General features: G+C 44.0%; 1 protein-coding gene across 2 annotated transcripts in view; it reads right to left on the bottom strand.

Annotated features, from left to right (window-relative positions):
* The window catches only part of Adamtsl1 (ADAMTS like 1), a 365,598-nt gene that overhangs the window by 81,923 nt on the left and 270,486 nt on the right, over positions 1 to 13,189 (bottom strand). For both annotated transcript variants that reach the window (XM_021200231.2, XM_029540103.1), the window contains 3 exons: positions 12,032 to 12,211; positions 7,019 to 7,172; positions 5,057 to 6,182 (listed from right to left, as the gene is read on the bottom strand). In XM_021200231.2, coding sequence (XP_021055890.1) covers positions 5,057 to 6,182; positions 7,019 to 7,172; positions 12,032 to 12,211 — 1,460 coding nt within the window. The remainder of the gene's footprint in view (positions 1 to 5,056; positions 6,183 to 7,018; positions 7,173 to 12,031; positions 12,212 to 13,189) is intronic.

Below are 13,189 nucleotides of genomic sequence, written 5' to 3'. Positions count from 1 at the left end.
GTAACTCTTTTAGGTTCACATATCAGCTATCCTGCATAGCACTTGTTTACATTATGATTCATAACAGTAGCAAAATTATAGTCACGATGTGGCAACAAATTTTATGGTTGGAGGTCACCACAGCAAGAGGATGTTAAAGGGTTGCAGCATTAGAAAGGTTGAGAACCACTGTTTTAGGAATAGGTAGGTGTTCCTCTCCACCTCTATCAAAGACCACAGAGACCACAGCCTCCCAGTAATTAGGAACCTCTCTTCTACACATTGGCATCCACTAGAGATTCCATTGTTCATTCATTTCACCTTTGTGCGCATAAAATGCTTTTAGAAATCCGGAAAAATAAGACACAATTTTAAATGGCTTCCTTTGAGGAACATGAACACAATTCAGAAGGTAAGATAGAAAAGCAGAAAGCTAATTCTGGTTCACAATGGTAGCGAGTAAGAAAGACTTCGACTGGGGCACCTGGGGCTCTTGTATGGCGGTATCTGATCTAGCCTTTGGTGTAGGCTTCTTCTGTGGAGGAGCAGGAATTAACTAGATGTAGTGGTAGGAAGTTCTCATGCAAATTCATAAGCTGGAAGTATCTCAGTATTGCTTACGGACAGAGTTCAGTGCCACAAGGTGCAGTCTGGTGAGAGATGAGGCTAGAGGGCTGGGCAGATGTTAGAGATAAAAGGTATGTGTGTGTGTTGTGCAACGATATTTGGAGCTTATCCTCAAGTGATGACAAGCTACTGAAGGAGTTTTAGTCTCAGAACAGCACAGGCAGGTTTGCCAGAAAGATTCTCAGATGCAGCATGGTGAATAAACATAGAACAATAGGTAAACATCTGAGGCTTCAAGGACAACTACTGTACAAATGTATGTGTGTGTGGTGTGTGTGTGTATACAGTACAATATATATGTGTATATATATATATATATATATATATAATTACAATTTTTTGTTTTGCATATTTTAAATATTTTGTGTATATACAGTACACACATATATGCATATATCCATTACAATTTCTTTTTGTTTTGGATATTTTGAATATTTTGCTTGTGTGTATAGAGTACTTATATATATATATATATATCCATTATAATTTCTTTTTTGTTTTGAATGATGCTATTAAAATATACAGGACATTTTTTTAAAGTAATTTTTTTTAATATAACATGTGTTCAAATCCCAGCTCTCCCAGTGTCTAAGCATGAGGTCTTGTGCAACTTAGGTTAATACCCCGGTACTCAATTTTATTAGCTTATTTATTTATTTATTAATTGGTTTTTCGAGACAGGGTTTCTCTGTGTAGCCCTGGCTGTCCTGGAACTCACTTTGTAGACCAAGCTGGCCTCGAACTCAGAAATCCGCCTGCCTCTGCCACCCAAGTGCTACCATCACGCCCGGCTTATTAGCTCTTTTAATAACCCTTATTTTGTGCGTGCATTTGTGCATGGTTTGTCCACATGTGTGTGGAGGCACACATGCTATGCATACAGTCTAGTTTTCCGAAGCTTAGGAGTTACAAGTTTTCTGCCCACCGGAGTTTCACAGCTAAACTAGCATAGTAATTTCTGGAAAGCTACACGTATACCCTGTTTGTCATCTCACCCCTGAGGGCTGTCATTTGACTGTCCATGAGGGACTACCTGACATTCAAATGACTGTTGCAATGGACCCCTTCCCAGGCTCCTAGCCCCCACTAACGCTTTGCTACAATTGCCATGCTGCAACATAGTACATGGGAGTCTGTAAAACTGGGAATTAGATAGTACCGCTTACTGTCTTGATAACTAGTCCTCTAAATGTTCTCCTGATCCTTAGAGACCAAAGCCTCCCTGGGACTTAGTCACATGACCGCACTCCATTGTCCACTGCAGCTGAATGAGTCTACAACATGACAGACTCATTTTCCCTCTGAGTTTTCGCATAACTTTTATTTCATCCAGAAAGCTTCTTTCTCTTGGTAACACACCCTGAGCACTCGTCATTATTTGGATTTTGGCTTACAGAACATCACCTTAGAGTGTGTTCCCAGAGTGGTCACTAAAGCCTTCTCTATCACATATTTATTTTACTTTTGTACCCAAACACTTATTATCATAGTTTGTTCACTGTTCTGTGTTTATCTTCCTTCTCACTCTCTTTCCTCTGTGCAGTTCTTCCTACTATTTAGTAACTCTTTGGTGTCTGAGCATTAGAATTAGAGTGGTATAGAAAGGCTGTGACATCATCATCAATTAATAAGTGAATATATGATGTATCAAATCACCATAGACTCCCGTAAATCAAATACTGGAATTAAAGGGCTAGAGGACAGTTGGGGAGGGGGACCTGTTGTAGATGACATGATCAGCAAAGCTCTCTCTGATATCTGTTATTGGAATAGAACTCTAAATGCATGTACTCCTATTTCATTCATCACAGTTATTCCCACTGAGTTAACATATATAAATAGTTGGACATATTATTCTGTTAGCATGACCAATACTGCATCTAGCCCTTTGGTTTCCCAAATAGACTATGAGTTCCATCAATAGGAAATGAGTGTTCTTTCCCATCATCCTTAATATCCAACACAGGATCTGCTGTGGTAGGGCTGGAGCACAATGAACCAGGCTGTCACAATATCCTCAGGACACCTTGGAAACTACTGTCTGACAAGTTGACATGTGCGTCTAAGAGTCATGTGAATTCATTGCATAGAATAAGTTTACATGTAATATGAGTTAATAGTATCTGAAATTTTATTCATTCTTTGGTAAGACTAACTTCTCTCATGTCAGGTTTTGGCTCTCTTTCTGCCTTGACTGGTTCTTGGTAGTCTAAGATATTTATTATACACTTTGATAAACTGGAAAGTTCAATAGGCCAACAGGCTGCTGGATCTTGCAGACTCCTAGGAAGGTGGATCTGGGCACTAAGCAAAAAAGCAGACTAACTAAGCTAAGTCTAGCACTAGACATGTCAGCACGTCTCTGTCTGAAGCTAAATGAGCGTTTCTGAACCATGACGACAAAGTGATGAGGACAAGCCACGACACCCAACATGGAAGGGATCAGCAGCAGTGCACACAGCAAAGTGGTCCCCATGGCGCCTGTGACTCACTCATGCTCTGAGCAGATAGTCACTCTCTTTGCTCAACTAGAACTTGGAATGCAGAATAGAAAACCAAGTTCCACTCATATTTGTTAGTAGCCAGCGGAATACATTGCAAACATTATAATGTCAAACATCAGACACAGAGCTTCAGGTTTTTTCTCGATTGCATGCCATTAATTTACATTACAAAGTATTTCCACGGCTAGATCTAAGGAAGGAAAGCTTTATGGCAGTTTGTGTGGCTGCAGCCTCTGGTGCTCTCCTTTCAGTGATACCGTGTCTCAATCACTGTCCTGGGAGACTGATAGTTCAAGCCTTGCTCTCTATTGGCTTAGGCTTCAGTCTTGTCAGCATCTGGCTACCATGTTGCTTCTTCAAACAAGACTCCACTAAACCGTCTCCATCTCAAAGCTACTGCAGTTAGACTCTCAGCACCCAGTAAGGTGAGTTAAAAGGACAAGGTAGTATTTGCTAAGTGCCAGTTCAGAAATTGCTGGTGTTTCTGAAAGTACTAAGCCGTGTGTGTGTGTGTGTGTGTGTGTGTGTGTGTGTGTGTGAGAGAGAGAGAGAGAGAGAGAGAGAGAGAGAGAGAGAGAGATCTGAGAGCATTGCACATGACATTGTCTTCCTGGAAAGTGAGAACATGCATTGGGATGCTTAAAAGAGTTAAGAAAAGTGAAAACTCCCAAATAATCTCCAGTTGGGGAATTGTTAAGTACATTCAGGAACAGTAATCAGCTGTTAGGAAGCGATATGGATCTCTACACACTATTATAAACACATGAAATAAAAACCTACTCAAAGGTCTGAGCATGGCTAACATCCCATTAAAACCCCACATCTTCAGTGTGTAGATGGCTTTTATATAATACAATAAAACACAGAAAAACTCTAAACGGATGTATACCAAGTCACTACAAGTGATGGTCTCTGGGGACGAGGGAAAGTTGCACTTTTACTTTATAGATTTGGCTATCGTCTGAATTGCTTTATAGCCATTTTATTACTCTTATAATAAAAAAATCAAGTGATATATTAAAAAACAGACATCAAATGCAGCAGTAAACACATCTGTTTAGCTTTAACAGGGCACTTTTCAAATTCATATGACCACTGAACCCTGATTTGTGGAACACTCAGGAATGACTTGTGCAGGCAATACTGAATGAAGTCCTGGTGCTCGGGCCTTTCCTTTAGCCTCACCAGTGTCTGGGTTTTGCAGTTCTGTGGTCATTTATAAACGAGAGAAAAAGGTTCCAGTGACCTCAGAGATTGCCTGGCACATGGTCAGCACTCCACTGTACTACAGCCACTCCAAAATTGAAGGGAAAAATTATGAAAATACAGCACTGTTCTTGGTACATAGGTAGTATGTACCTAAAATTGTGACTGTTGTTATTTCTACTGCCACTGTTGCTTTTAGTTTTTTTCCAACGGCTGTGGTCCAAGGAGCCAAGTGCTGTTATCCCAACAGTAACATACCAGAAAACAGAGATCATGAGACATTAGGACACATAATCACAGGTCCAATTGAGGTTACCTTTCTAGAAAAAAAGGCCTAGTTAACAGCAGACAGGATAGGATGGGCTATATAGAGTAGCGGGTGCTAGCTGCCCTCTTTCCAGCCCAGAGAGACTAAACAAATATAGAGATGGTCCTCATGGCCACGCTTTTCAATGGCTCAATGTGTGAGTCAGAAGAACATAATGGTGGCTTGGAATGGTGTCCTTTTACCCAGCATTCAAAGCTATCTAGAGGGCACCTTGTTTATCTTTGGGCTCTTAATGGGGTGGGATGGTGAAGCAGTGTCGATCAGTTATAAGGATGGTAGTATGCTGTTCAGAGACATTAAGTGCTTTGTTTTACTACAATGTTATCTAGTAGAAACAGGTCTGAAAGCCGGGCGGTTATTTCTCGCCCCCGCTCCCCTTCTTAGACCAGGGTTCTTTAGACCAATGGCTCACCTGTCACTGAACTGAACAGCTTCTCCATTCCTGGTCCAGTGGATGGTGGGCCTTGGGTTGCCTACCGCCTCACAATGCAGAAGCACACTCAGGGTCCCGCTGGCTAGAGCCACAGTCTGCCCTAGGTGGGTGACTACCTCCGAGGCTGAGAGTTGCTGTGCTGCTGAGATCTTCCGCAAGATGGCGGGCTTGCGATGAGGCCTGCGGGAGCCACCCCCAGCCTCTCCAGATGAGCTCCTTAGGGAGCTGCTGAAGCCAGAGACGTGTTTGTGAGGTGGAACAGCCATGGGAGGAAACCTCTGCTCAGAGGGCTTAGGAAGCAGATCCTGGTTCTCCAGGTGGCTTCGGAAGATGTCCTGGGCCAGCTGGGCCACCAGGTGCTTGCTGTAGAGGTCCCGTAGCTCCTCTGGCTGCTGGGACAGGTTCCTGAGGATGTCATCCAGACGCCTCTGCTCGGCCACCATGGTGAAGGGGAGATGCAGGAGGGCCTGTTCAGCACTGGGATCCTCTTCTGAGGATGCGTTCCTCTCTGCGGAGTCCTGTACCTCCCACGAGGCCAGGAGCTCTCCAGGCCAGCCGCCCTGCTCCAATAGCCTAGACACAATGTCGTCATAGCGGTTCCCAGGATCTGCAGTGAGGCCGCGCTTCTCAGCTTTGCTGCCGTTGGAGAAGATGCCATTTTGGTGTTTATGGGTTTGCAAGGCTTCCTTTGGGTTGGCCTTCCTCACCTGCAAGGCCTCCTCTTCTTCACTCCAAAGGTTCAGGGGCCTGGCCACGAGCTTGCGGTTGCCTCCAATGAGCTTAATCACAAACTGCTCCCGGGCGGGCCCCGCAGAACAGGTGTAGATGCCGGCATCTGAGGGCTTGAGGCGATGGATCTTCAGGTAGCCAAAGGGGGCCACAGTGACGTGAGCCGAGCTGATGCTGTGCTGGCCGTCCTTCTCCCACGTGATGAGGGGCTTGCGGAATCTGCGTGTGGGACACCGGAGCACCACGGTAGTCTTGGGAAGCAGGTAAGCAAATCCTCCCACAATGAAATGTAGCTTCCTCTGCCTGCGGGTCTGGATGTATATGTTTCGTGCAGCTGTGATGTGAGGACTGTGCTTGGTGGAAGGCCTTCCAGGCCCTGATTTGAGAAGGATGCCAGACCGAAGAAGAACCAAGAGCAGGGAAAAACCAGAGTGAGATAGGGACACCAGAGAGGTCAAGGGGTAAAAAGGACAAACGGGGAGAGCTCTTCCATTGATTTCGGCAGGTCCGTGGTTTACCACTGCTTTTTACCCCGAAGGAGCTGGCTATCAGCTGTGGATCATCAGGCTATCCCACCTTCAAAACCCAGAGCACTAATGAGGTGTGGTGAGGGGGTAGCTCACAGGAACCAAAGAGGTGGAGGTGCCTGGAGCCCTGGAGAAAGGCAGTCCCCATTAAAAGCATTAAAGGAAGAAACGTGCACCGTTAACAGAGGCAGGCAGAGGACAAAGAGGAGCACATTTCTCTGTTAAATGTTCACCTTCTGGGCCACGCAAAGAACCAGGGCTCAGGGTAGACAGAGAGGGGAACTGGGGGTTGTTATAACTCTAGGGATTGTATTACAGGGGATTATATTACACAGTACAAATGTGTTTAGAGCAATTTAAAACCCCAGTTTGGATAACATTAGACTTCCTTAGGAATAAGGAGCCTCTAGCTTCTAGATCTAGTGTGCCAGCAGGCGAGCTTTGCTCAACCCTTGCAGGCTGCTTTTGGAGGGGAGAAGAGAACTCAGCCTGGACAGCTGAGTGATTAAGATTCCCCTTTCACCTCCAGTTGGGCGGCACTCCAGCCACAACTGTTTTTAGGCTCTGCTGCCCCACAATGCCCCACCGCTCTGGGGCTCAGGGCAGGTCCTTGCCTAGTGGCTATGGATGCTGGTTTTTCCTAAGGGGGTTCCATATCCCACCCCCAGAGCCCTGACATACTCACTTGCACAGGTTGCCAGCATACAGGGTCTGATGGAGGAAGAGAAGGGCAGGGGAGGGCACAGAGTGGAATTGACAACAGTGGAGACCCCGGTTTTCAGCACCCTCTGGCAAATGGCACTTCGAGTCTGGGTGCCCTCCCCACAGCTCACAGAGCACTGGTGGAGGAAGAAAGAATAAATGTATCAAAGTCCCATAAACTAGAACATTGGTTGCATTACCTTTGGGGGTTCAACCACTCTTTCACAGGAATTGCATATCAGATAATCCCATGTATTAGATATTTATATTATGATTCATAACAGTAGTAAAGTTATAGTTATGAAGTAGCAGCTAAAATAATTTTATGGTGTGTGTGGGGGGTCACCACAACATGAGGAACTGTATTGAAGGGTTGCAGCATTAGGAAGGTTGAGAACCACTGAACTAGATAGAGTCTCATTCATGGTTGTTCTGAATGGTCCCTCAAATTCACTATGATATGCTGGCAAAGTATCAGCCGCCGAAAGAAATGTATTACAACAATGTAGAATATATGTCTCACAGCACACCTTGCCCTCTAACATTCTCTATTACTCTGTATTATAAGGGTTTCTATGAGCATTTAACCCATTCTTAGTTACATATGGCTTAGGCTTTAGAGTCACAGAAATACTTGGTTCACTTCTATACACAGTCATTCCACAGTTGGGAGGCTACTGAACTGTTTTTATTTTTAATGCTTATTTTACAAGTCTGCAAGTTAAATAGCGACTACAAGAAAAGCCAGTGCTAACCCAATAAATGCTATGCCTCCCGTTCACCGTTGTGAGTCGACTTCGGGGGTGAAGTGTCTAGCCTACAGAATCAGTCCTTCAAACGAGGAGGCAAAAGGCAAATGAACTGCTAAAAGGAAATAAGACTTTAGGTGGGCATGAATCAAAACGACAGTGCGATATCACTTCACTGGAATGACCACACCAGAAAGGAACACGAAACCAGCATTGGTGAAGCTCTGGGGAAAAAAAGAAAGACCCCCCACCTTATGTTGTGGGGACCCCCCCAACCATACAATTATTTTTGCTATTTCTTAACTGTAAATTTGCTACTGTTATGAATCATAATGCAAAGCAATATGCTTCCTGCCATATACTTCCAGACAAAAGAGTTCATTAGTTTTGATTAAAAAATTTCTATAGGATATGTAGGTATTTTACTTTGGAGAAATGAACATATACATCTATACCAAGACTTAGGTGCAAATGTTCACAACTGCGCTGACATTATTTAGCAACATTCAACTACTTTTAATAACTGTGAAGCAGAAACAACTCATTGCCCATTAATTCTTGAAAGGGTAAACAATGTATAGAATATTTATATTAATGGAATATTATCTGGCCAAATTAAGAAGCATGATCCTTATATGTGCTATAACATAGACAAACCTTAAGAATATTAAGCTAGGTTGAATTTTATAATAGGGTAATTATATGCCAATAAAGTTGTTTAGAGAAGAAACAGTAGTTAAGGAATTTAGTAAAAGTCTAACAAGAGAAGGTGGGTTTTGAGATACTATAAAATGAATACTAGTCATTATTCAGAGCTGATGGAATACCAGGGGTTTCCTGACTTATGCCTTGGAGATGGGGAGGATCTGGGTGGGATATGCAAGCACAACAGGGGTGAGTATGGCAGAGATATTCCCAAAACAAAGTAGAAGAATTCAATGCAAGTCCATTGTGGGCTTGGGGCAAACCCAAGGCAGTTTTACTGACGAGGTGAGTGCAGTCAGGAGCGTGAGAGGGACTTGGGACCTGACTTTGGAGACCTTTCGTTTTCAGACAGGTTTGGAATTGGTCCACAGAGCAATGGCAAGCCGTGAAGGAGGGAGTGACATGATGGAAGAGGTGTTTGAGAAGGTGAATCTGGCAACACTGAGCCGAAGGGAGGAGAGGGGAGGGGAGACAGAACGGAATGGAGGGGCTGTTACTGCCTCTGCTTGAGATGATGAAGGCCTGAACCTGGGTCATGGCAGCATGCCAATGGAAAAATGACAGTAAAAACAGCTGAAAGCTATCTTACACTTTGAAATTTTATATGTGAATACATTGAAATGACACTGGCCTATGGGACAAACTGTGACAGCTGCCACCCACCCCAACAGAAATTCAAGATGCCAAGGACCAGTGCAGGTTGAGAACAAACCTCTGCTTGTTTTGCCTGATGATTATGGACTCCAGATTCTATTTGACACCTGTTTGACCATAAATGACAGTACCAGATCCAAGCATTCAAGGGGCAAGGAGTCGGACAGCTTTAAAACATGGCTGTTTTTGTTTGGTCAAGTGGAAAACCAGACCATTAGCCAAACTGCAGACCAAGGTCAGCTGCGACTTTGGTAGTCTTGTTCCTTCTCTAGCACCAAGCTCCACCTCTCTAAAGTAGGGAACCTAAGCTGAAATCAAGCCTCTCAAGCCATGCTTGGTAACCGTGGTGAGGAGGCGATGCAGGGGCTGCTTCTCAGTAATGAAGACTCCCACCACTGGAGACCTGTCACCCCACTCCCGCTTCTGCTTTAACTATGAAGTTCTCATTTTGTTTTAGATTTTAAAATGTGTGTATGTGGTGTGTGTGTGTGTGTGTGTGTGTGCACATGAACTCTCATTTGTTCACTGCATGTGCAGAAACCAGAAGATGACATGTAGTATTACAGTATGTCACTCTCCACATAACTCTCTTAAAACAGAGTCTCTCTCTCACTGACCCAAGAAGCTAGGCTAGTACCAGTAAGCCCCAGATGTGCCCCTGTGATTGGGAGATTGTGCCTCACTATTTTCAGCATCTCTTCAATGCCAGAAATTTCCATTCGTGAACCCTGATAGCTCAGAACTTTAGATAAAGGCTAACCCTTCCTACTTTACCAAGTGTGACCTTTTATTTCCTTAGGGAGAAGATCAAAGCACAAGGGAGACCTAGAATATGACCCCAAGCCCAGCCACTGCAGGCAATGGAGTCTTTTACCTAGATTCTTCTTTCTCCTGATAATGAACCCAGAAGGTAGGGAACCACCATCATAACAAGGGTTAAGGTAAACCAGACACAAGTACTTCATGTGTCTCACTTAATCAAGACTGCCTGCATGATACACTCTGTTATCTTCATTTCAAAAACAGTCAGATTAAGGGGTAGAAAGATGAAGTAATGAGCTTCATGCCGTATAGTTGCTAAGGGAGTGAGAGTTTAGAGCCAGGTATGCTTGTCTTTGTGTCTGAACGCTTAGCTCTATAAGATCCTGTTCTAATGGTCTACTTGGCTTAACATAATCCAGTTCAGTGGGTTCTTTCCTTTGGTGCTTAAACTACAAGGGTCCTTCTTTTAAATCACTTTTTAATGAATGTTCTGTGTTCAATATCCTCCAAAGGCCACAAATGTCAGAGGATGGAAGGGTGGCAATCATTAGACATCTATAGTCCTCTCTCCATTGCCCACCCATGATAGCCCACCACCCAATAGAAACTTGGCCAGGATGTTGTCACTTGGCACATATACCAGGGCTCTTTTCTGTGTGGGCATTTCTTAGTATGATTTTTTTCATGTATAATGCCTCCCAAATCAATAGTTTTTCTGTTGTTCCGATTGTGTTGCCTATGATTATGGACTCTAGATTCTATCTGACACCTGTTTGTTTGACCATAAATGACAGTACCAGATCCAAGAATCCAAGGGGCAAGGAATCAGACAGCTTTAAAACATGACCGTTTTAGTTTGGTCAACTAAAAATCACCAACAAGCATGTCTGTGTACACACACATTTAAACATGTACACATTTTCTTCTTCCCCTCCATTCTTGTATTCTGCTGAAATACAAACTGTTTCTAGAATACCCAAATAACCATTCTCCTTTTTGTTCTGAAACGTCTGGGGTGAGACACAGCCAGAGGTAAGTTTACTAATAGATTATGATGGTAATTTAGGTTCTTTTTACAACCCTACTACCCTCAGCAGTCACTATCAGATGGACTCTGAACAGTTTGGTAATGTACAAAGCAAGAATTCCATGCTCAGAAGTCAGGCATTTTTATTTCCTCAGGCTTCCTTTTCCATCTGGAGGAAAGTGTTCCTGTGACACACATTTAAACCACCAGCAGCTCCAAACTGACTTGCATGTTATACACTAAAAAGCCCAGGCAAGAAAGAGTGGGTCTTGGATATGATTTGGATGTACCAGTCTTTCTGCCAGTTCTACAGTTTGCTTGTACAGCAATGGTTTTTAGACTTCTCTATGGAGGACGCACAGGTCTTTGGAGCTGGGTAGTTAAAGGCAACTCAAAGAGAATCAAGGGGCTGAAAGCGATCTGGGTGACCCTTTAAATCTGGATGGAAATGGATTCATGCCAGTGTCAAAACAAGAATTACTCAGAGAAGCAGGTTAGCTGGAGGTTAAGTTTGGGATCTCTAACTCCAGGCAACATCTGGAGCTGAGAACGCTGAGCCACCACTTTCCCTAAGTACACAGCAATGGGGAAATCAAGTTTTCTTGCTGGGAAGTTGTTCAAGTTTTAGAGTCAGGAAACTAACAGTAAAGAGGCAGGATTTCCTTGGCCTTCTTTTCCTAATAAATCACATCCTTTATTGTCCAGAAACTTGGAAGAGAAGAACCAGGGAGGCCTTGCCCTTCCTGAGCAGAGGCTGGAAAGACCTGGGAGTAGGACGTGGGAGCACAACTATTGGGAGAAGGGGCTAGGTGCAGAAAGACGAGAAGAACCCTGGGTTTTGGGTTTGTCCGAGGGAGATCCCATTTATAATCACAAGTTTCCGATGTCCAACTGTTAGGTAAGGGCTGGCCGCAAAGCCTAGATCCCCATAACAAAATCAGCCCATAGCTTAGATATTATGCATCCTATCATCTAGGCCAATGGCATTACAAAACGCCATCCCACACCATTAGGAGAGCTTTTTTGGTCTCCTTTGTATATGTGAGGGATGATTTCTCTCCTATGCATTCTCTCATCCCGAGAAGAGAAGCGTACCTACCTCTGACCACTCTGAGAGAAGCCATTCACTGGGGCAGTCATCTTTCTTGCATCCTTGCTGGGAGGTCGGTTTGGAGGCTGAACAGAAGGTCTCTGGAAGCTCCAGGAAGCTGCCATCAGCCATACGTTGCTTGCAGAGAACATCACGTTTCTGAATCCCTCCACCACAGGTCCTGGAACACTGGGCAAGCAAAGCAAAAAGGGTCAGCACCGGCAAGGATCCCAATCATGACCTGATTCTTGGTCCAGTAAAGAGCAGGGAGGTGGTGGTTTTTTTGTTTTTGTTTGTGACAAACCAGGAGTCAGGTCAAAGGGCTTTGCTTCTTGTCTTTGCAGTGAATTGTGTAGCAAAGATTTTTGTAACTCCCCACTCATAATCTCAGGTATTTAACTTGAGCATCCAGGAATTCAGGAGCCCTGGAATCTTAGAAATTTGCCCCTGAAATGTGATTTGTAGCCACTAAAGAGAACTGGTTTAAAAGGTTAGTATAATAAAGTGTTCAACATATTTATGATCCAATGAAAATAATCTGTGCAGCTTCCAGCATGAGGAAGAGGGACCTCCTGCCATCAGAATCAACCCAGAAAAAAAATAATAATTTGCAAAGAGGAAGGACTATCCTCCCACCATGTGGAAGCAAGCACTCACTCAACCACACTGGGCAATGGGAGATTTAGGAGCCAGGTTTCTGAAGAACTCATCTGGACTGGTGATTTCTAAGGGCACTGGGAGCCAGAGGCGCTGAAATCTGGTATGCAAGAAAAATAGCCTCATGTCAGTGGTTTTCAGAGGGACCGCAGTAAAACACTTTGTTTACATGGAACTTAATCGTTATAATCTGGCTGCTTGAGGCAGGAACGAGGCCTCCTGGGGCACAGACTGTTGGCTTTTTCCAAGTATTTGTCCCTTCCCTTTTAAGGGCCCTCAGCTTTTAGCATGGTACATGGTTTTTCTGTATAGGCTATATTTGGCAAGTTCCCTTGAAGGCAAGCACAGCCACTGGACTAAATGATGGCCAGTGGGATATAAACAGATGGATGTAGTGATTTCAAAGACCTCGGCTAAAGAGAGACCCACACCCCCTCCTTGCATGCTAGGAATTGGCATGGGGTGCATGCAATATACAAATGGGGCGCATGGGGTGCATGCAATATGCAA

Source organism: Mus pahari, chromosome 6 (genome assembly GCF_900095145.1).
Source record: "Mus pahari chromosome 6, PAHARI_EIJ_v1.1, whole genome shotgun sequence".
NCBI lineage: Eukaryota > Metazoa > Chordata > Mammalia > Rodentia > Muridae > Mus > Mus pahari.
Note: the sequence above shows the minus strand (reverse complement) of the source record. Positions and strands in the feature narration are given on the sequence as shown.